Source organism: Scyliorhinus torazame, chromosome 5 (genome assembly GCF_047496885.1).
Source record: "Scyliorhinus torazame isolate Kashiwa2021f chromosome 5, sScyTor2.1, whole genome shotgun sequence".
Classification (NCBI taxonomy): Eukaryota; Metazoa; Chordata; class Chondrichthyes; order Carcharhiniformes; family Scyliorhinidae; genus Scyliorhinus; species Scyliorhinus torazame.
Window position 1 is genome coordinate 300,552,350 of NC_092711.1, and position 21,062 is coordinate 300,573,411.

At 48.0% G+C, this 21,062-nt stretch overlaps 1 protein-coding gene and 1 pseudogene across 3 annotated transcripts in view; both read left to right on the forward strand.

The window, feature by feature from the left end:
* The window catches only part of ar (androgen receptor), a 549,391-nt gene that overhangs the window by 521,205 nt on the left and 7,124 nt on the right, over positions 1-21,062 (forward strand). For 2 of the 3 annotated variants that reach the window (XM_072505809.1, XM_072505806.1), the window contains one exon: positions 5,551-5,708. Coding sequence is in view for 2 of the 3 variants with exons in the window: in XM_072505806.1 (XP_072361907.1) it covers positions 5,551-5,708 (158 nt within the window). In the remaining variant the exon portion in view is untranslated. Of the gene's footprint in view, positions 1-5,550; positions 5,709-8,902; positions 9,049-21,062 lie in introns of those variants that run through there. The other variant, XM_072505807.1, reaches the window with a different exon arrangement.
* Positions 9,163-12,367, forward strand: LOC140422574 (zinc-binding protein A33-like; annotated as a pseudogene).

Below are 21,062 nucleotides of genomic sequence, written 5' to 3' on the forward strand. Positions count from 1 at the left end.
AGCTGCAGGTAAACGTTGTTTAATTAGAGGTTGTTCTGGCATTTGGGTGTCTTTTCATCCTCTTTTCCCATTCTGCTGCTTCCACCCCTGCCCAAAGGGGTGTCACTGCTGTCATTGGAGTGTTATTCTCTGTAGCTGCAGGTAAACGTTGTTTAATTAGAGGTTGTTCTGGCATTTGGGTGTCTTTTCATCCTCTTTTCCCATTCTTTGGCATTGTTTTGCTCTTTGTCAATGCCCCAATTGTAATAATAGATGACGGTTGGCTTATTTTGCTCTTTACATGGTGAATAAATTCTGAGCTTATCTCTATAATTCTTTTCTCTACTTCCTTCGTGCAGTGACGCACTCTGGAATAGAAGATGTGAGGGTGTGCCTTGGAAGTAAGCTCACCTTTGTGTTTGGCTGTGTGGTTTGCTGTCATCAGTCGATGGCTGCTACTCGGTTCCAGCATCATTTGTGGCATTGTCATACTGGCTGGGGATTGCAGCGTCTGCACTGTGGTTTCAGGGTTTTTCTCCAACTGGCATCAGAGCCGGAGGTTGAGGCTCTTCCCATTGCTGGTTCCTCTCTTAATTGTGATCTACTCAGTGTTGTAACCATCTGAGTGTATGGCTGTTCTGACCAATGAGGGGCTTCCGGCACCTGTAACGAATGTGGACAAATCTGCTGCACAAAGACGGAAGACGATGCAGTGCTGAAGTCCCAATCGAGACACCATTTCTTGTTGGAGTTCTCGGGAACTTGCAGTTCTGTATAACATAAGACTATCATCTTGACATCTTCTGCCATTTTAAGGAGTTTCAGGGCTAAACACACATCTCACTGTAAATTCTATGATTCTATGAGTCTCTGCTCAAAAGAGAAAATAACTAGGAATGTTGCACATCAGCTTGAAGATTTGTTTGCCGCCATACCTTAATGTTTCTAGGGTCCTGCCTCTGAGCGGAAGTTGGATTCCTCCGGACCTTTGAAGTGGTATATCTGTTCATAGCCAGAGGTCTCAGCCACAGTTCTTTGTCCGATAGGACCACAATGCTGGCTCCCATGTCCAATTTAAAGCTTGTGAGATGCTCATTAACCTTTCAAAGATTTTGTTACTTCTGAGTAAAATGAGCATTGAATTATTTAAAACATCATTGAATTTTGCAGATGATTCATTGATTCATTGCCTGGCTATTATAATGTTGACTATCAGGCCCATTGATTAAATCAGTGTGTTAATTTGTTCAGCTTCTGTCTTTTTATCCAGACCTGAAGCAATTATATATCGAAGGAAGCTCCTTCTCCAAAATGCCCAATTTTCAGATTCAGCTGGACCTCGGATAAGTCCAAATTGATCTGGATGAGTGGATTTCTGATCCATAGTTAAAATGCTTAAATTACAGGTTCAGCTTTAACAGGTTTCCAAAAATCCAGGATGGCGCTGCTTTATGCTTCTGCACAACGGGCTTTCCTACACTTGCCACTTTTGGTAATGGCGTTCATAATCTCAGCTTTTAAAATTTTTGAACAATGGTTGCCTTGATTGGTTGGTTAGAGTCTTCCCCACTGTATCTGTATGTTCTTTGTTCTTGGGTCAAGGAAGCATCAGATCCTGGCCTTTGCTCGGTTTTTAAGCTGCCTATTCAGTAGCAATTAATTTTTAATTACGTTTTGCGGAGCAAGCTCGGCTGTGATGAAGTGCCTGCTCAGGAATCGCGTTTCTCGGACTACAATTTAAGCTGCTATTTCTGACCACTGCAGTATTTAACTTTTTACAGGACTGGAATTTTAAATTTTTAGCTCACCCCTGCTAGGCTTGCTGACTGTGCACACTCTGGGTATTCAGGTTGGACTTCCATGAGATTTATTGGAGTCTTCTGCTGCAGTGAGGAATTTAATTTCTGCCTACCGCCACCAAGCCTTTCTTTAGAGCTTTTCTCTGGTGATTTCCTTCTGTGCCTTCGCTTCTTGAGTTTTTCTTCAGGTCAGAATGTTTATTTGATTTTCCTTCAGTTTTTCAGGATTTACATTTTTCTGTCCGGTCTCTGTGAGGTTTTTAGTTGTTCCATTCACTGCCACCATGTTGTAATGTGTTGGACGTAGTTTGGTAGTTCTTATTAAGGAAATCATAGACCTAGGTAGTTCAACCATAAGTATTTATGAACTATGAGAAATTATATACTTAGGTAAAGATCTAAACTAGAAACTGTCTCCATGCTTGCGCCACACACAATTAAGAGTGCAGGAGCACCACCAGGCACACCTAAATGTGAGGTATCAACGTGGTGAAGCTACAACACAGGACTGCTTGGGTGCCAAACAGTAGTCACAGCAAGTAACAGATCTGAACAATTCCACAACCAACAAAGAACAAAGAAATGTACAGCATAGGAACAGGCCCTTCGGCCCTCCAAGCCCGTGCCAACCATGCTGCCCGACTAAACTACAATCTTCTACACTTCCTGGGTCCGTATCCCTCTATTCCCATCCTATTCATGTCCTGCACACATCCAGCCATGAATGGTGGTGAACAATTAAATAACTCTCTGGAGGTGGAGGCTCCCCAAATATCCCCATCTTCAATGATGGAGCAGCCTAGCACATCTGTGCAAAAGATAAGGCTGTAGCATTCGCAACAATCTTCAGCTGATGTGCTGAGTGGATGATCCATCTCGGTCTCCTCCGGAAGTCCCTAGCCTCACTGTCTTCAGCCAATTCGATTCATTCCACGTAATATCAAGAAATGGCTGAAAGCACTAGATACTGCAAAGACTCTGGGCCCTGGCAATATTCCGGCAATAGTACTGAAGACCTGTGCTCCAGACCAAGCTGTTCCAGGACAGCTGCAATGCTGGCATCCACACAACAATGTGGAAGGTTTCCCAGGTATGTTCTGCGCACAAGAAGTAGGACAACTCCAACCTGGTTAATTTAGCACCATCAGTCTACTCTTGATCATCAGCAAAGTGATGGAAGAGGTCACCAACAGTGCTATCAAGCGGCACTTACTCAGCAATAACCTGCTCACGGACGCTCAGTTTGGTTTCCACCAGGGTCACTCAGCTCTTGATCTTAATACAGCCTTGGTTCAAACATGGGCAAATCAGTTGACCACCAGAGGTAAGATGAGAATGACTGCCCTTGACATCAAGGCAGCATTTGACTGAGCATCAAGAAGCCCTAGCAAAACTGAAGTCAATGAGAATCAGCCGGAAAGCTGTCTACTGGTTGGAGTCATATCTGGCACAAAGGAAGATGGTTGTGATGGTTGGAGGTTAATCATCTCAGCTCCAGGACATTACTGCAGGAGTTCCTCAGGGTGTTTTCAAGCCTAACCATCATCAGCTGCTTCATCAATGTCCTTCCTTTCATCAAAAATGGGGATGCTGGCAGATGACTGCACAATGTTTACCATTCGCGATTCCTTAGATACTGAAGCAGTTCTGTCCAAATGCAGCAAGACCCGGACCCAATATCCAGGCTTGGGTTGACAAGTGACAAATAACATCCACGACGCACAAGTGTCAGGCAATGACCATCTCCAACAAGAGAGGATCTAACCATCACCCCTTGAGATTCAATGGTATTACCATCACTGAATCCCCCACTATCCTGTGCGTTATTAATGACCAGAAGCTGAACTGAACTAGCCATATAAATATTCTGGCTCCCAGAGCAGGTCAAAGGCTTGCAATCCTGCGGTGAGCAACTCACCTCCCGACACCCCCAGAGCCTTTCCATTATCTATAAAGCACAAGTCAGGATTGTAATGTAATAATCTCCACTTTCCTGGATGAGTGCAGCTCCAACAACACTCAAGAAGCTCAACACTATCCAGGACTAAGCACCCCGCTTAATTGCTACCTTTTCCGTAAACAGTCAATACCTCCACCACCAACAAACAGTGGCAGTCGTGTGTACCATCGATAAGATGCACCGCAGTAATTCACAAAGGCTCCTTAGGCAGCACCTTCCAAATCCACGACCATCTAGATGAACAAGAGTAGCAGATACCTGGGAATGCCACCACCGGAGTTCCCAAGTCATTCACCATCCTGACTTAGAAATATATCGCCGTTCCTTCACTGTCGCTTGGTCAAAATCCTGGAATTTCCTCCACAACAGCACTACGTGTACCTACATCTCAAGGAGTCCAGCGATTCAAGAAGACAGCTCACCACCACCTTCTGAAGGGCAAGTAAGGAAGGGCAATAAATGCTGGCTTAGTCAGCAACACCAACATCCCAGAAATTAATTTGAAAAATCACTGTCTAACACTACACTGACCTCTAGGTGCAGATCATGTGTTCTAACATTACTGTGTGGGCGGCACTGTATTCAGGGCCATGTTACGCCTTTATGTGCCAGACCCTTTTGCTGCAGAGGCTTTGTTTGCAAATCTTTCATTATAGCTTCAACCATGTTCACATAAACCCTCATTTTGAGAGACCAGCAAAAGCTGTGCAGGAAATGGCTTACAAGCAAACCCGAGCTAAACTACAGTTGACTGATGTGACTGCCTAGAATAATCTCCATACTTATTTATTTGAAATTCAGAATATTTATTTTGTTGCTATATTTTATTTGTAAGTTATGTGGAATAACTGATTAAAACTTTTGGCACGTTTTGCTCATTATCGCATTTACAAGATACTTTTTTAAATTAAATCTTAGACCTAAAAATTACAAAATGCAGCAAGTGATTTAAGGTAATTTGAGTCATTGAATGAATAATCAATGCCACTACTTGCCACCAAGGTGGACTATCTTTGAGAATTCATTTTATTTGCCATTCTGCACACAGGCATATGATATGGAATATGAGAATAGATTCCATGATTTGTCCTTCCTGTGAAAAGCTATGTTCACAAGAAATTCAAATTGAAAAATTCACTACACAACACGTGAATATAGCTTTCCCAATGAGAGTGCAGAATGTTACGGCAAATGGCAATCATACCGTACCATTAAAAATGGACAAACTAATAGGATGATTGCAGTTTTCTGGACATGTATCAAGTGATAACTTGCATAGTATAACAACAATGATTTGAGGCATATTGTGCATTATTGGGGCAAGTTGTAAGTTACAGCGTAAACAGCCGTACATGATATATGAGCAGACTCCTTGTGCCATCTTGCAATATTCTCTTTTGATTATATTTTCACATCTACCTGAAGTAGAATTTTCTGTAAGGTGACCAAATATACATAGACCAGCTGCCAGTTTGTTATGGAGAATACTTGTAGGGCAAAGGGGGTGATAGAGTTCTAATCATGTTAATAATAATGGTATTGGGTAACTGCTCGGTCAGAATATATAGTGGCCAATAGAGGTGCGACGATCATTACAGGTTACAGGTTCACGAAAAGAGGTTGAATATACTCACCATCTTACCAATTGTATTTTATTGATTTTATTTAATTTTAGAGGTTGCAACCTCTGAATTGTATTTTTTGAAATCTGTGATATTCTGGAAGTTGTCTGATACATTTGAAATAGATTAACATACATAAATACCATGTCTCTGAAACCTTTTAAACCAAACTCCGCTGTCTTATTGTCAGTTCCAGTCGAAGGTCTGAAAAACCAGAAATACTTTGATGAACTGCGTTTGAACTATATTCAGGAACTGGACAGAGTCATTTCCTTTCAAGAGAAGGATGCCACACACAATCCACAGCGTTTTTACCAACTAACCAAGCTCCTAGACTCACTGCAGATAGTAAGTTATGATTCTATTCATTAATAGTTTAGTTCAGATAAAATCAGTGCATAGCATTGTTGCTGAATATCCTGTTCGGACTACAGATTTTTCTGTACTGGCAGTAGCACTGTTCTTTATTTTTACAGAATCTAATGACTATTGGTATTTGCTTTCTAAATTACATTTATTCAAGTGCAAAAATAAGAAAAAAAAGTCACCAATGGGACATGATTTCCATCATAGAATAGAATCAGAGAATCCCTACAGTGCAGAATGAGGCCGTTCGGCCCATCGAGTCTGCACCGACCCTCTGAAAGAGCACCCAGTCCTCATAACTCCACCTAACCTTTGGACACCAAGGTCCAATTTAGCTTGGCCACTGCAGGTATCCTGCACATCTTTGAACTGTGGGAGGAAACCAGGGCACTTGGAGGAAACCCATACAGTCATGGGGAGTATGTGCAAACTCCACCCAAGGTTGGAATTGAACCTGGTTCCTTGGTCCTGTGAGGCAGCAGTGCTAACCACTATGTCACCTTGTCGGCACGGACCCAGACACAACGGGTGAATCGTGCGAGAGGCCCAAATTGGACTGGGCACCGGGCCGATCACGAGTTACCCGGCTCGCTCCACCCGGCACAATCTGGACCTCACTCTCACTGCGGGTCTACAGCCACACCTGCGAGACCTTGCCAGGGTGCCGTTCAGTACTGGTTTCCACAACGTGGACCAGGCGCCTCAAGATACTTGCAGGCCCCTGGGTGTTCGGGGACAGAGCAGGGTAGTACCCTGCCCTTTCCCTAGCATCTTTGCACTGCCACCCTTTCACCCTGGCCCTACCAGAGTACCTGGATGGCACTTCCAGGGTGCAGGGCTGGGACTGCCATGTTCCAGCTCACAGGTGCCTTGGCCAGAGGAGGGGAGATGGGGTTCCCAGTGGACTTAACAAGGATGGGGGAGGGGTGTCCAGAAAATGGGTTGGGGACCTGAAAAGGGTTTGGGGGGGGGGATGTGGAGGTGGGGGCTGCCATCCAAAATGGTACCCCGATCTGCAAGGAGCAGTTACTGCTGGCAAGCTCAGCTCACCAGCAAGAAATCGCCAAAAGTGTGGCCTCGGTAGGAAGAAACACCCCGAGGCCCAGAAAACTGGCAACGTGCCAGTGAATAACGGGGTGAACCTCAGCGCTGCAGCCGCCGTGAAACACCCCACCATACATGCCCAACAGCGGACTATAACTTTTGCCTGCTAAATCACGCCCTTAGTGTTCCCGCCGGAACCGAACAGCGCAAATATGCATTCCCGTTGGGGGCTGTTTGTTCTGCAATTCAGGACAAGCAAATGGGTCAGAACACTGCTAGCACGAATTTAAAGCATTGTCTATCCCCAGGCGGTGTAACTGCCCGGGCTGAAATTCGCACTCAAGAGCTTGACAAACTGGAGCTGCTTATAAACACTCCACACAGTCATTTCAGCTTCAGAGATAGCTCACAGAATGCACCCTCCTCCCTGATTTCAGGGAGTCTGAAGCAGACCCACTGCCCACTGCTCGATGCCAATGAGAAGAAGAGAGACACCCTTCTTCTCCAAGGTGGGCCGCAGACTTAGGCCCACCCTTCTGAACAGCGTCTGGGAGGACAGTGAGTGTTGCCAGCCTCACCAGGAGGAGACAGCACAAGATCCTGAGAGGTGGGTGTCACTGATGAGGCCTCTACTCTGGAGGGGCAGTGTGCCAGGGAGGGTTCCAAAGACCAACATGCAGGTGTCCTTTGTTTGAATGTGTGTCTGTCCTTTGTTTGTCTGTCCTTTGGGCAGCACGGTAGCATTGTGGATAGCACAATTTCTTCACAGTTCTAGGGTCCCAGGTTCGATTCCGGCTTGGGTCACTGTCTGTGCGGAGTCTGCACATCCTCCCCGTGTGTGCGTGGGTTTCCTCCGGGTGCTCCGGTTTCCCCCCACAGCCCAAAGATGTGCAGGTTAGGTGGATTGGCCATGATAAATTGCCCTTAGTGTCCAAAATTGCCCTTAGTGTTGGGTGGGGTTACTGGGTTATGGGGATAGGGTGGAGGTGTTGACCTTTGGTAGGATGCTCTTTCCAAGAGCCGGTGCAGACTCGATGGGCCGAATGGCCTTCTGCACTGTAAATTCTATGATAATCTGTGAATGAGCTCTGCTAATCCCCTGCATCCTCTGCATGGGCCTGGGCTTCTGCAGATGGTACTGAGTAGTGCCAACACCTGGGTGGGCAAGTAATGGAGCATGGCCATGCCTATCTCCTTGATGATACTGCCAGGATATGAAGGTTTCCAGAGGGGCGGCCTGGGTTGGCTCCCACGTCACCACCAGAGGCTCTCTGAACATTTACAGGACATGGTGAGTAGTCAGCAGTGGGAACAACCAGGACCCTGTAGGTAGCACCAGAAGGATACTTTTAAATCAGATACTGCATCAATTGGCCTGAGCCAGGTCACCCCTATCCAGAGGGGGACACTCTGAGTCCATGGACTTGGCACCAAGTCGTTCCCCACTACAGCACCCATCCTAGGCAGCAAGCCCCCAGCAAACCTGACAAGTTTTAATGTTTTTTGAGAGTATTTTTAGCCTTTCACTCCCCCTCAGCAGCCATGATGCTCAGTCCCGGCTTGTAAATATTTGCACTAATTCCCGCCTGCGTGACTTCCGCCTGAGGGTTGGAGCATCGCGGATGTGTGGAGCATGCAGTATCTAACCTGCTCATGAGATTTAAATCCAAGTAAATGACAATTTTGAATGGGCCCTCTGGCACGGGGTGAAAACTTCGCTAACGCTGCCAGCGGGGAACCGGAGAATGGCATTGGTATCAGTACCGTGTGCAAATCGCGATTTTCCCATTGCGCACTATTCTCCGCCCAATCGTTTTCTCGCTGCCCACGGCGGGAAGCAGAAAATGCAGTCCCAAGTGATTAAATTAAAACCATAAATACAAATATTTGCTTTAAATGCTAACTTTGACATGTAGATTATAGATTAATTTCAAAATGCCACTGAATTGCTTGTCCTTAACTAATTGTTTACAATTATGGCTTCAGCTCTGAAATACAAAACAAAATCATGGAGGTGACATGTAGTGTCAAACTCAGCATTTTCTTGGAAGTGGTGAAAGTTGTATTTTTGAGAGATGTACATTAGATCCATTTTGCAGCTGGTCTTTATTTGATTAATTCCTAAATTTTAGGACAAGGCCAAGATCATGAGGAAATTAGTCCACTTCAAGTTTAGCAATATAACCAGCTGAATAGAGATCGGACACTGGGTGTACGTGGTTTCTCCAGTTGATGGCTGATTCCATATTGAAATTTCAATTGCATTCAATTAAAATTTACTACCAGTTTATGTAAAACGAGTGACTTTATATTAAAAAAATACCATTTGTGAAATGTTAGATTGAATTTTTGCATATTAATTCATGTACCTTCTGGGTTCTGGATGTCTACTATGGAACCTATGGTGTCAGCTTTCTATCTTGTAAGGTGATTGCTTGTACCTGCTGGTCAACTCTGTGCTAAACATTGCCTGGTGTGACTCAGGAGCCACACACTGTCTTGGCAGTGAAAGACTGAGAAAATGTACAATTCACTTGTCTTGTTTTCTCTGGGCAATAAATTGGATGCATGGAAGTTATTTTAGGAGATTAATTTTAAGGTTAGATGATGTACTTGTGTCATGTGAAAACGCTGTTGGGTATCCTTTATAATGTATAAGCAATTGAAGAACAATATAAGATACAAAAAGAAAATTGATTAATTTTAATAGTTGACACACACACCTTTTCTTTCCATGTGGGATGCCCAAAATATTACTGTTGGGCTTTACACTTTCAGGAGTAGGCCTAAACAATCGGAGTTCTATGGAGAGGTAGCGTACCTTTTTGGGAAGGTCCAGGCCACTTGTGGGATAGGTAAGGTGCCCTTTGGGAGAGATCAAGTGCTCTGTGCAATTGTTAAAAGTAGACATTAATGTGCATAAAAATAGACAAACACATTGAACAGTCAAGCTGTCTTGGCATCTAAGTCATTTTGAACTGTCAAGCTAACAAGACATTTAAATCCCCTTGGACTGTCAAGCTGTCAAGGCATCTCCTGCCCTTTACTTTTAAATATCAGTGCTTGCTGTTTCAGTCTGTTGACATATGCCTGAGGGTTATTATTATGGGATGTAAGCTGCATGACAGAGTTCACTTTTTTAAAATAAATTTAGAATACACAATTTTTTTTTTTCCAGCTAAAGGGCAATTTAGCATTTTGATGTAGTGAATGGGTGTTTTATCAATAAAATGTTTTTTTTCAATAATGGTCATCAGTAGACACTTAGAACTTTATTTCATCTTAGTATGATCCTGAGGTCTGCCCATGGTGGATATTGGGTGAATTGACTGAGAGGGTATAAGGGAAAAGTGCAAGAGGCATGAGTTGACACTAAGTTGGCATGGGACTATAAAAGGTAATGTGGGTGGGTCGAAGAGTGTCGGTTGGCATGGAGTGTACAATGGGGATTGGGTGGAATGAGGTGGCATGGGTTGCAATGGTTGGGGCATGGGGAGAGTCTGAGGGCTTTTTTATACTTTTCAATTCACAGAGCTCTGAGGCAGACCTTTCGAACAGCACACTTAGGTGCTTAATATTATAACAAATAATCGCTGCATTTAATGTTCAGCTTATAAAGTAAGCAATTCACTTAACTGGTAGTTACCAAACTCATTAATTGCACGTTCAGCAATAAAGAGACTCAGCTTAGTGAAGTGCTAGCACAGTGCTATGGGAATGTAGGGTACAAGCACACCACACTGTGATTCCCAAACTCAGTTATTAATTTAGATATGTTGCTCTTCAGGGACCCTGAGAAGATGTCATTTCTCCTGCAGGGATAAATGTAAATTCAGAGGATCAGTCACATAGGTGACTCTCCCGCACCTGTTGCTGATCAACTTCAAAGTGGCATTGGGAAATATCTGACAAAAGAACACTTCTCAACCCTTTTTGCCTTCTGGGCTGGCCTACAGCAGCAGCAGGGGGAGTTCTGTCCACAGTGCTGAGCTGTCACCCCGCAGGGGAGCCTGCGGGCCAGCCGCTCGCTGGCCACCCTGGCCGAGAAGGTGCGGGGGCTGAGCACAAGGCCGGACGACAGGGCAGGCAGGAGGGGCTGCTGCCAGGAGCACACCGAGGAGGAGCTGAAACTGCTCTGTGAAACTGACGGCAAACTCAGCTGCCTTCTCTGCAGAGATTGAACGAGCCACCGGCACCACCGGTCCCTGGTGTTGGACGAAGCTGTCGAGATCTACAAGGGGAGGTTGAAATAATCATTGAACCCGGCTGCCAGAAGGAAGCTGCGAGTGCTAATGACTAAACTGAACCAGAAACAGCAGATTTCCGAAGTTCGGGAGCGGTCGAGCAGCCTGAAAGCCCACATCACCTCCGAGTTCACTAAAATGTCCCAGATTCTCACTGAGAAAGAGCAACGTTTGCTTGGCGATCTCCAGGAAGAACATAGAACATAGAAAATACAGCACAGAACAGGCCCTTCGGCCCACGATGTTGTGCCGAACCTTTGTCCTAGATTAATCATAGATTATCATTGAATTTACAGTGCAGAAGGAGGCCATTCGGCCCCTTGAGTATTCACCGGCTCCTGGAAAGAGCACCACACCCAAACCCAACACCAAGGGCAATTTTGGACACTAAGGGCAACTCATCATTGGCCAATTCATCCAACCTGCACATCCCCGGACCGCGGGAGGAAACCGGAGCACCCGGAGGAAACCCACGCAGACACGGGGAGGACGCGCAGACTCCGCACAGACAGCGACCCAAGCCGGAATCGAACCCGGGACCCTGGAGCTGAAGAAGAGGAGATGATTCTGGATGCGATGGAGAAAAACCTCCGTGGGATCCAAGAGGAGTAGGACCCCGTTGAGCGAGAGCTATTAGACTTGCAGGGACGAATGAGCCAAGAAGACACAATTGCTTTTCTAAAGGTGGAAGCCTCTCGGAAGAATGGCAGCGAGTACAAGAAATATTCTGCACTGCCATTTGTAGGTGAAAATCTGGCTCTGGTTGTATTCAAAGGTCCTTTACAATATATAACCTGAAGAGAGATTATAAACAGCATCAACCCAGCTACAGCCTGTCTGACTCTGGATCCTGACACAGCGAATCCCTGGCTCGTCCTGTCTGGGGACCGGACCAGTGTGAAACAGGATCTCTCCAACAGCCCCGAGAGGTTCGATCAATGCGTCAGCATCCTGGGCATGGAGGGATTCATGTCGGGGAGACATTACTGGGAGATGGAGGTGGGGGAGAAGACTGAGTGGGACGTGGGTGTGGTCAGGGAGTCCACCAACAGGAAAGGCGACATTACCGTAGCACCCAAGGATGGATATTGGATTATGTGGCTGACCGACCAGTCGGATTACCTGGCTTGTACATCTTCTCCGACCCTCCTGACCATACCTGGCGGGGTGTATCTTGACCAAGAAGGCGGACAAGTGTAATTTTACAATGCAGATAACATGCCCCATCTTCACACTTTTACCCAAATTTTCACTGAGAAACTCTTCCCTTATTTCAGCCCGGGACTTATCGACGATGAACAAAACGGCGACGCTCTGAAAATCGGCCCAGTTATAAGCCACTGTTCGGAGTAAACCTGTGCGATAAATCGCATTTCCGTTAATATTTCCATCCTCATGATACAAGGCACAAGAAGATTTTGAAAGAAGAGACGCGTAACAGAAAAAACATAACTCTAGTAGTAAATTGAGTTACTCGAGTAACCTTCATCTCATCTCTGCTTACTATAACCTTTAGTAAGGTAATTAGTTGACACAATTCTCCTCCAGTAATCCATAATAAATTTTGTCTATATTTGTTGAAACACGACTTCCAGTGACGTCATGTAAAGACAAGACTCCCGCAAAAGTGGCCCCCAACCAGGTCTTTTTAGTTGACCCCTTTTACCCGTTTTTTTCGGGAGGGTTTGTTGTCCAAGCCCAGTATGGTGATGATATGCCATCAATGAACACACAACGAGTGATGAACGTAACTGAGGCTTTAATAAACTAAACAGAAAGCCTCCTGGCCTTGGATCCAGAACTGAGGCAGCGGCGGAGACTAGCCACCTTTCTACCGAGCCCAGGGGCAGGCGGAGGCAGCAGGCAGTAGTTTACCACATTACATATAATACAGTGGCAATTTACCACAATACACAGATTATATACTACAGTAGTTCGGAGCCAGCAGGGACAAGCCCAGGCATGTAACAGTACAACAGTACAATACAATACAGTGGTTAACACAGGTGAGTAGATGGATTTTTCCTGACAGTGACATGTCGAAATCATCAACAAAAAAGCCCAATATTAAGAAGGCTCAGGCGAGTACCCATCGAAGGAAGATGAGGGAGCAAATATGGCCACTGCACCCATTGCTCTAGACAAGTTAGTCGTGGTAATGGTGCAGGAACTGGGAAAGTTCAGCAAACAAATGGACAGGTTCTTTGAGCGGCATGGCTGGGAGATTAAAGAATCTTTTAAAGCCACGGTTGAGGAGGCTTTGGGCCTATTTGTGAACAGTTGGTGCGAATTTCAAACTTGGTGAAGGCACAAGGCGAGGCGTTGAAAGGGGTGGAGGAGGCCTTGCCGCGGCAAATGGATCGGTTTGCCTCGGTGGAGGCTGAGATGCTTGTGATGGAGTGTAGCAAAGTCCTGAGGCTCAAGGTGGAGGACCTCAAGAATAGGACAAAGCGGTTAAACCTCAGGTTGGTGAAGCTAGTATTTCTCCAAAATGTTTTCTTGGCTGGTGGGAGAGGATGAAGTGTTCGGCCCTCCTGAGTCGGATAGAGTACATCAGGCGCTCAGACAAAAACCAAGACTGAACGAGCCACCGGGGGCAATGAGAATCCACTTCCATCGTTATCAAATGAAGGAAAGGGTCTTGGAGTGGGTGAAAAGGATTCGGAACATCGATTGGGACAGAGTTCACGAAGAAACATGTGGCCTTCAACATAACGAAGGTAGTATTATATAAATGCATGTGGTTTGGGGTGGTGTACCCGACATGACATGCGGGTTACACTGGATTCAAATTATCACATTTTTAATATGCCGGAGCAAGTAAAAGTCTTCATCAGAGAGAAGAAATTGGGACGGTTATGAAGAAGACTATTTCGGTCTCTGTTTGAAGGGGGATATTTGTCTGATGGCTTTTTTGCTAATGCTTCACTCTTGCTCTGTAGGGGGTGTTTTTTTCAAAGAAAGGGGAAATGTTATGTGTTCCTTTTTCTTCCCTTGGAGAGAGATTTTGCTGCTCTTGCTCGGATTTGGGCACGGTTGGGGAAAAAGGGTTATATTGGTATTTGTTTGAGGGGATTTGGGAGGTGAACCACTTTACTAGTGATAGAGATAGTGGTGACTAGTACACGGGAGTGGAGTGCAGGAAGAAGCTACAGCCTGTGAGGCCAGGATGGGATGGTCGTAATAGGCCGTAATAGGTCTGTGTTAGTGTGGTGGGGGATGGGGAGGATGTGGCCAGGAGAGAGGAGCAGGGAATAATGGGGGTGCAGGGGGAGGGGTGAACTAACAGTGCCCAGTGACTTTTCTTTGTCTCACCCTTGACGTGGGGGCTGGTAGCCATCTTAGATGGACCTGGGACCCATAAATTGGGGCAGGAATGTTACACTGTCGTGCAAATGGCTGACTCGAGTAGGAAGTGGGTGTGGGACCCCAATGAGGTTGGTAACCTGAAACTTGCGGGGGGGGCTGTGAAGAGAGCAATGTCTTTTTCCCCATTTAAAGGGTTTGGGTGCTGATGTGGTGTTCCTCCAAGAGACTGACCTGCGGTTGCAGGACCAGTTCAGATTGCGAAAGGCCTGGATGAGCCAGGTTTTTCACTCAGGGTTTGACTGTAGGGCATGGGGGTTGCGATTCTGGTTAGTAGGAGGGTTCTTTTTCAGGCAGAGGTGGTGGTGGCTGATCCGGAAGAGAGCGATATGTGATAGTCACAGGTACATTGGAGGGGAGAGCTGTAGTGATAGTGAACGTATATGTTCCGAATTGAGATTATGTTAAGTTTATGAGACGGTTGTTGGCAGCCATTCTGGAGCTGGACGTAGACCTTGGGTTCTGTGCTAAAATTTTAGAGGGGGATTTTAATTGATTTTGGATCCAAAGTTGGATTGCTCCAGGCCCAGGTAGGTCACTGGTCCCTTCAGGGATGACAAAGGTATGAACAGCATTCATGGAAGAGGCAATGGGAGCAGATCCATGGCAGTTTGTGCACCCAGAGAGCAAGGGGTTCTTGTTTTTCTCACCGATGTAGAAGGTATATTCGCAGATCGATTTGATCTCTATGAGTAGGACTTTGTTACCTGGGGTAAAGAGCGCGGAGTATTCGGCCATAGTTGTCTCTGATTATGTGCCACATCTGGTGGACCTGAAGGTAAAGGGAGTGCCAGGCATAGAGCATGGGCTGGAGGCCGGACGTGGACCTTGGGTTCTGTGCTAAAATTTTAGAGGCCATAAAGAACGATATTGAATGGAATGAGAATGGGATGGTCTCTCCGTCGACAGTTTGGCAGGCGTTAAAGGCAGTAATTAGGGGTGAGATTATCTTGTACAAGTCATAAATGGATAGGGAGAACAGGCACGAGTGTCAGGAGGTGATGGGCGAGGTTCTAGGTGTAGACAGAGAATATGCGAGTGACCCAATGCCAGAGCTCTTGACATACAGGAAGAAGCTGCAAATGCAGTTTGACCTTCTGTTCATGGGTGAGGCGGCGCATTACCTATGGCACATAAAGGGGACGATATATGAGTGTGTGGAGAAGGCTAGCTGTCTGTTCACCTATCAGTTAAGGCGGCAAGAGGCTGCCAAGAGATTGTACAGGTGCGGGAGCTGGAGGGTGGGTTGGTCTCTGTCCCAGAGAAAATCAATGAGGTGTATTGTGGGCAGCACGGTGGTGCAGTGGTTAGCACAGCTGCCTCACGGCGCCGAGGTCCCAGGTTCGATCACAGCTCTGGGTCACTGTCCGTGTGGAGTTTGCACATTCTCCCTGTGGTTGCGTGGGTTTCGCCCCCACAACCCAAAGATGTGCAGGGCAGGTGGATTGGCCACGATAAATTTCCCCTTAATTGGAAAAAATGAATTGGGTACTCTAAATGTATTTATTTTTTAAATGAGGTGTATTGTTCTTTCTATAAGGGGCTTTACAGGTCGGAGCCGCCAGAGGATGAACAGGGGATGGTTGGGTTCTTGGAGGGTTTGGCGTTTCCTCAGGTGGGTGATGAGTTGTGGGAGGAATTGGAGGCGCCAGTGGGGTTGGAAGAGGTTTGCAGGACTTTAGGCAAGATGCAGACAGGGAAGGCGCCGGGTCCTCATGGTTTCCCAGTAGAATTCTAGAAGATGTTCACGGACTAGCTGGCCCTATTGGTACTGGAGATGTTTAATGACTCATTGGCGTGGGGTTCCCTTCTGGAGACACAGGGACAGGCGTCCATCTCCCTCCTTCTGAAGAAGGACAAGGACCCTACAGAGTGTGGGTTGAAAAATTGGGCACCCCAAGGGTGGAGGAAGTACTGGGGCCGGTGACTCCTGAAGTGGAGGTCCTGGAACACCACAGCTCCTTGAACTCCTCCACCCCCCACCCCCTTCCTGTCCCTGATGTATCTGGCGGGCAGAACAGGGTGGCACCATGCCACCCGGAACTTCCGAGGAGCAGCCTGGCCCATCCAGACCTGGCCACCCCAGGAAATGTGCACTAATGGCGACCCTAGTCGTAGGGCAGGAGTCACAGCAGTCCACCTCCACTCCTGCTGTACCATCTGGGGAACCACCTAGGCATAGTGTTAGGGCCCGTAAGGCCAGAAAACTAGACACCAGCTAAATTGGCATGGGTGCAGGGCACAGTTTAGTTATAGGGGCTAGGGCACAGACTGTATATACCTCTTCACATCAAAGACATATTCACTCTGCCTGATGGGTGTGGGGCGGTCAGTGATAGCCACTGTGGGCGAGGGGTGGTGGACGATTGAGGCCTAGCGGGTGGGCCTTGCAGCCAACCACCCCTCCCCCACCATCCGCATCAACCCGTTCCCAGCTATTCGACAGGTCCATGTGATGGACTGTCCAGCCCTCATGCAGTGATCACCCAGGTGGAGGGTGCTACTGTGGGCATGAGTCCGACATTGTCTAGTGATGTGGGGCACAGAGCTCATCACAGAGCGGGTTGTCATCATCCACCATCCCATGGACCAGACCCACTGCCACTGCCAACCTAATGCCCCTAGCTCGTTGTGCTGCAAGTATATATAATGGAGGGGAGGTATGCATGCGGGTGGTTCGGCGGCGTGGGAGGTGAGATCGTCTGGTGGTGAAGGGGTGTGGTACTGTGATGTTCGTACCCCTGCCGAGCAACCCCCCCCCCAGTTGGTGAAACGTGTGTCCAGTAATGCGTACCCTGCTCACTGGCCCTGTCAATGGCGTAGTGCGGCCTCCCGTGCATGGCAAGCCCCAATATCCTGCCTATTGTCCCCCTGCCCCTCATCCTCCTCGTCTGGAGACACCTGCTCCTGCTCCTCATCCTCCAGCACATCGCCCCTCTGCTGGGCTATATTGTGGAGGATGCAGCAGGTCACAACAATGCGGCCGGCCCTCCTGGCCTCGTACTGGAGGGCTCATGAAGTGCATCTTCAGCACCCCGAAGCACCTCTCGACCACACCCCTGGTCGCACATTGGGCATCATTGTCGTGGTTCTCCGCGTTCCTCTGTGGCCTCCGTATAGGCGTCATCAGCCACAACCGCAATGGGTAAGCCTGTCGCGCAGTAACTGGGTGGGGGGGGCTTGAATATGCCGGGGGATCACAGATTGGGCCAACACGAACGAGTCATGCCCGGGTACTGGGCGCAGTCGTGCAGGATCCTCATCTAGTGGTCGCAGACCACCTGAATGTTCATAGAGTGGTACCCCTTCCTGTTCGTGAACAGCGGCCTGTTATCCGCAGGTGGCAGCAGGATGACATGCACCCCATCGATTACCCCCTGAACCCGGGGCATTCTGGCGACGGCAGCGAACCCCGCTGCCCGAGCATCCTGGTGGGCATGGTCCACAGGGAACTGGATGTACCGGTCTGCAAGAGCATACATGGCGTCAGTGACGGCATGGAAGCACTTGTGCACCAATGCCTATGAGATGATGGACAGGTCCTCACTCGGCGACTGGAACGACCCCGTGGCATAGATGTTCAGAGCGACCGTCACCTTGACGGGCGCGGGTGTCCTTCCCCACTCCCACGCAGTGCTAGGTATGCCATCAAGTGGCAGATGTGTCCCGAGGTTTCCAGCTCATCCGCGGTCTCCTCCAGCATGCCCGGTCCGGGAGTTCCTCAAAGGAGATGCGCCGCCGGTACACCCGGGGTCTCATCAGGCACCTCCTTGGCACCACCACCTTCATCTTCTCCTTCTCCTCCTCCTCACCTTGTCCCTCCTCCTCCCCCTCGGCCTGTCGGTCAGGCGGCCCTCCAACCTGAGCGGTTGGCACCTGCCCCTCTGCGGCCTGCTCCTCTGCTGAAGCCTCTGCCTCCTCTCTGAGCCACTGACGCTTCCACGGGGCTGAATGCTGGGCAGCGGCCTCCGCCACGTAAGCCAACATCACTGGGCGGTTCCCAAACATTATGATTTGCAGGGGGTGAGGGGAGAAAATGTTACCATGGCGCATGGACCTGTGTAAAACCAGGTGCCATGGGCTATATGGTGGCCCCGGTTGACACCGCGCGCCCCAGCCAGGTATGCCCCCCCTCCGTCGGTGCCCCTGCTCATGGCGGCAGTCCCTGCTGCCAGGGCCACTATTTCATGGCACTGCCCTCACTGGGGGCTGCCATCGGTGTGGCCCTGGGTGATCCCCCCCATGGGTGTCACCGGGTGAGTGGGGTGGCCATGGAGGGGGGCGGCACCCACTCATACAACCGTTGACCCTGCGTTCAAAGGGATGGGTGGCCAACAAGATGGCTGCTGTAATGACGCTCTTTGCCCTGTCATGACTGCTCGGCATGTTCCACCTTCTCCCCGCAGGACGCACGGTCGGCGTCCATTCCGGGAGCCAGCCAACCCATGCCTCCTCCCGCAGCCGCCTCAGACAACACCCTGGCATCACAAATGTTTATAGGTGGTGAGAACCACGCCCTCAGAATTGCTGAAGCCCCGGAGAATCGGTTGTCGGGGCACTCGAAGCAATTCTCCGGGCTGCGCGGCGGGCGCCACATTTTCGTCGAGTTGGGGAATCTGGAGAATTCGGAATCGGCGCGAAACCAGCGTCAAGCCCGATTTCGGTGTCTGAGCCGATTATCCGGCCGATCGCTTTTCCTGATTTCGGCGCAATGTCTCGGAGAATCCAGCCCCTTGAATTCGAGGTTGTTTAGGCTACAGAGGGGGACCAGACTGGGATGTCCTATGTAACCTATGTTGTTCACATTGGTAATCAAACCACCGGCAATTGCTTTGAGAGCATCAGACAAATGGAAAGGATTGTGCTGGGTGCAGTGGAGCATAGGGTATCCCTGTACTGTATGATAGGATGTCATAGATGACCTGCTGCACATAAGGAATCCAGGGCCAGTTACGGGGAAATAATGGGGATAGTGACGAGGTTCAATTCCTTTTCAGGATAAAAATTAAATGTTGGGAAGAGCAAATATTTTGTGGTTTTCCCTCAGAGGAGAGAGACTGGGTTGAGAAGTTTACCATTCCGTCGGGCGGAAACCAGTCTTCACTACTTGGGGTTCCAGATTGTCTGTGATAGGGTGGGACTTCACAGATTAAATTTTATAAGCTTGTCGAGCACGTTCAGAGCGGACTTGCAGAGGTGGGACAATCTTCCAATTTTACTGGTAAACTGAGTACAATCTATTAAGATGAATATTTTGCCGTGATTTTTGTTCCTGTTTCAATGCCTCCCATTCTTTCGAACAAAGTCTTTTTTTAGAGAGGTGGAACAGCTCATAATGGGCTTCATATGGGCGAGGATAACGGCACGGATTCGGAAAGGGGTCCTACACGGTGGGGTGGGGGTTTAACGTTGCCAAACCTGATGTATTATTATTGGGCTGCCAATGCGGAGAAGGTGCTGGGGTGGTTTGGAGGTCAGGAAGTTAGTTGAGTACGGATGGAGTCAGGGTTTTACAAAGGGACAGGCCTGGAAGCACTGGTGACAATGTCCCTGCCATTTACTCCAGTGAAATACCAATAAAGATATGGTGGCAATTCCGTCAGCATTATAAGCTGAATGCGGTGTCAAGGTTGGCCCCTATCTGTAGGAATTGTTTGAGCCAGCAGAACTGGATGCTACATTTGGGAGGTGGGGAGTTAAAGGGCTGGGGAGGATGAACGACTTGTTCGTGGAGGGGCGATTCGCAGTGTTGGGACGAGTTGAAGGAGAAAGTAGGGTTTGGAGGTCAGATATGTTCAGCTATTTTCAGGTGCAGAACTTTGTCCGGTGGGCATTTCCGATATTCCCAGAGAAGCCACCATCTATCCTGATGGAAAGGATACTCTCCTGTGCAGGTTCTGAGGAGGGCAACACCTCCATGATATATGGCCGAATTGTGGGGGAAGAGCAGGTTTCGGTGGAAGAAGTGAAGGCCAGGTGGGAGGAGACGCTGAGGCCGATTCTGGAGGAGGTATGGAGTGTCAACCTGCGCGAGGTTGAGTTTGATACAGTTCAAGGTGGTGTTTATGGCGCACCTCACCAGGGCCAGTATGAGTTGATATTTTGAAAGGGTTGAGGATAAATGTGAGCGGTGCTCGGGAGGGACTGCTCACCACATGTTCTGGTCCTGTCCCAAGCTGGTGGGTTTTTGAGCGTCATTTTTCAGCACCATATCGGCAATCCTGAAGGTTGACTTAAAAACCTGTCTGTCAGTTGCTGTATTTGGGGTGTTGGGCCAGCTGGAGTTGAGGATCGGGGTGAGCACGGATGCATTGACGTTCACACACTGCTGACCCGGCGTAGGATATTGTTGAGCTGGATGCAGGCGACGCCACCCAGCATAGCTGGGTGAATTAATGGAATTCCTATACCTCGAGAAGGTTAAGTTTGCAGTGAGGGGGTCGATCGATGGGTTTTATCGTACATGGCGGCTGTTTATTTTGCATTTTAAAGAGCTGGTCACTGTTAGCTGTGAGGGGGAGGGGGGTATTGATTGTTGTTGTTGTTTGATGTAATATTTCTGCTATTGGAGTTCATGTTATATTTTGATGCGTGTGTTATTGTGGTATGTTGCAAATTTTTGATATAAATATGTTAAAATTTCAATTAAAATACATATTTTTTAAATGTCTGCTGAAACACG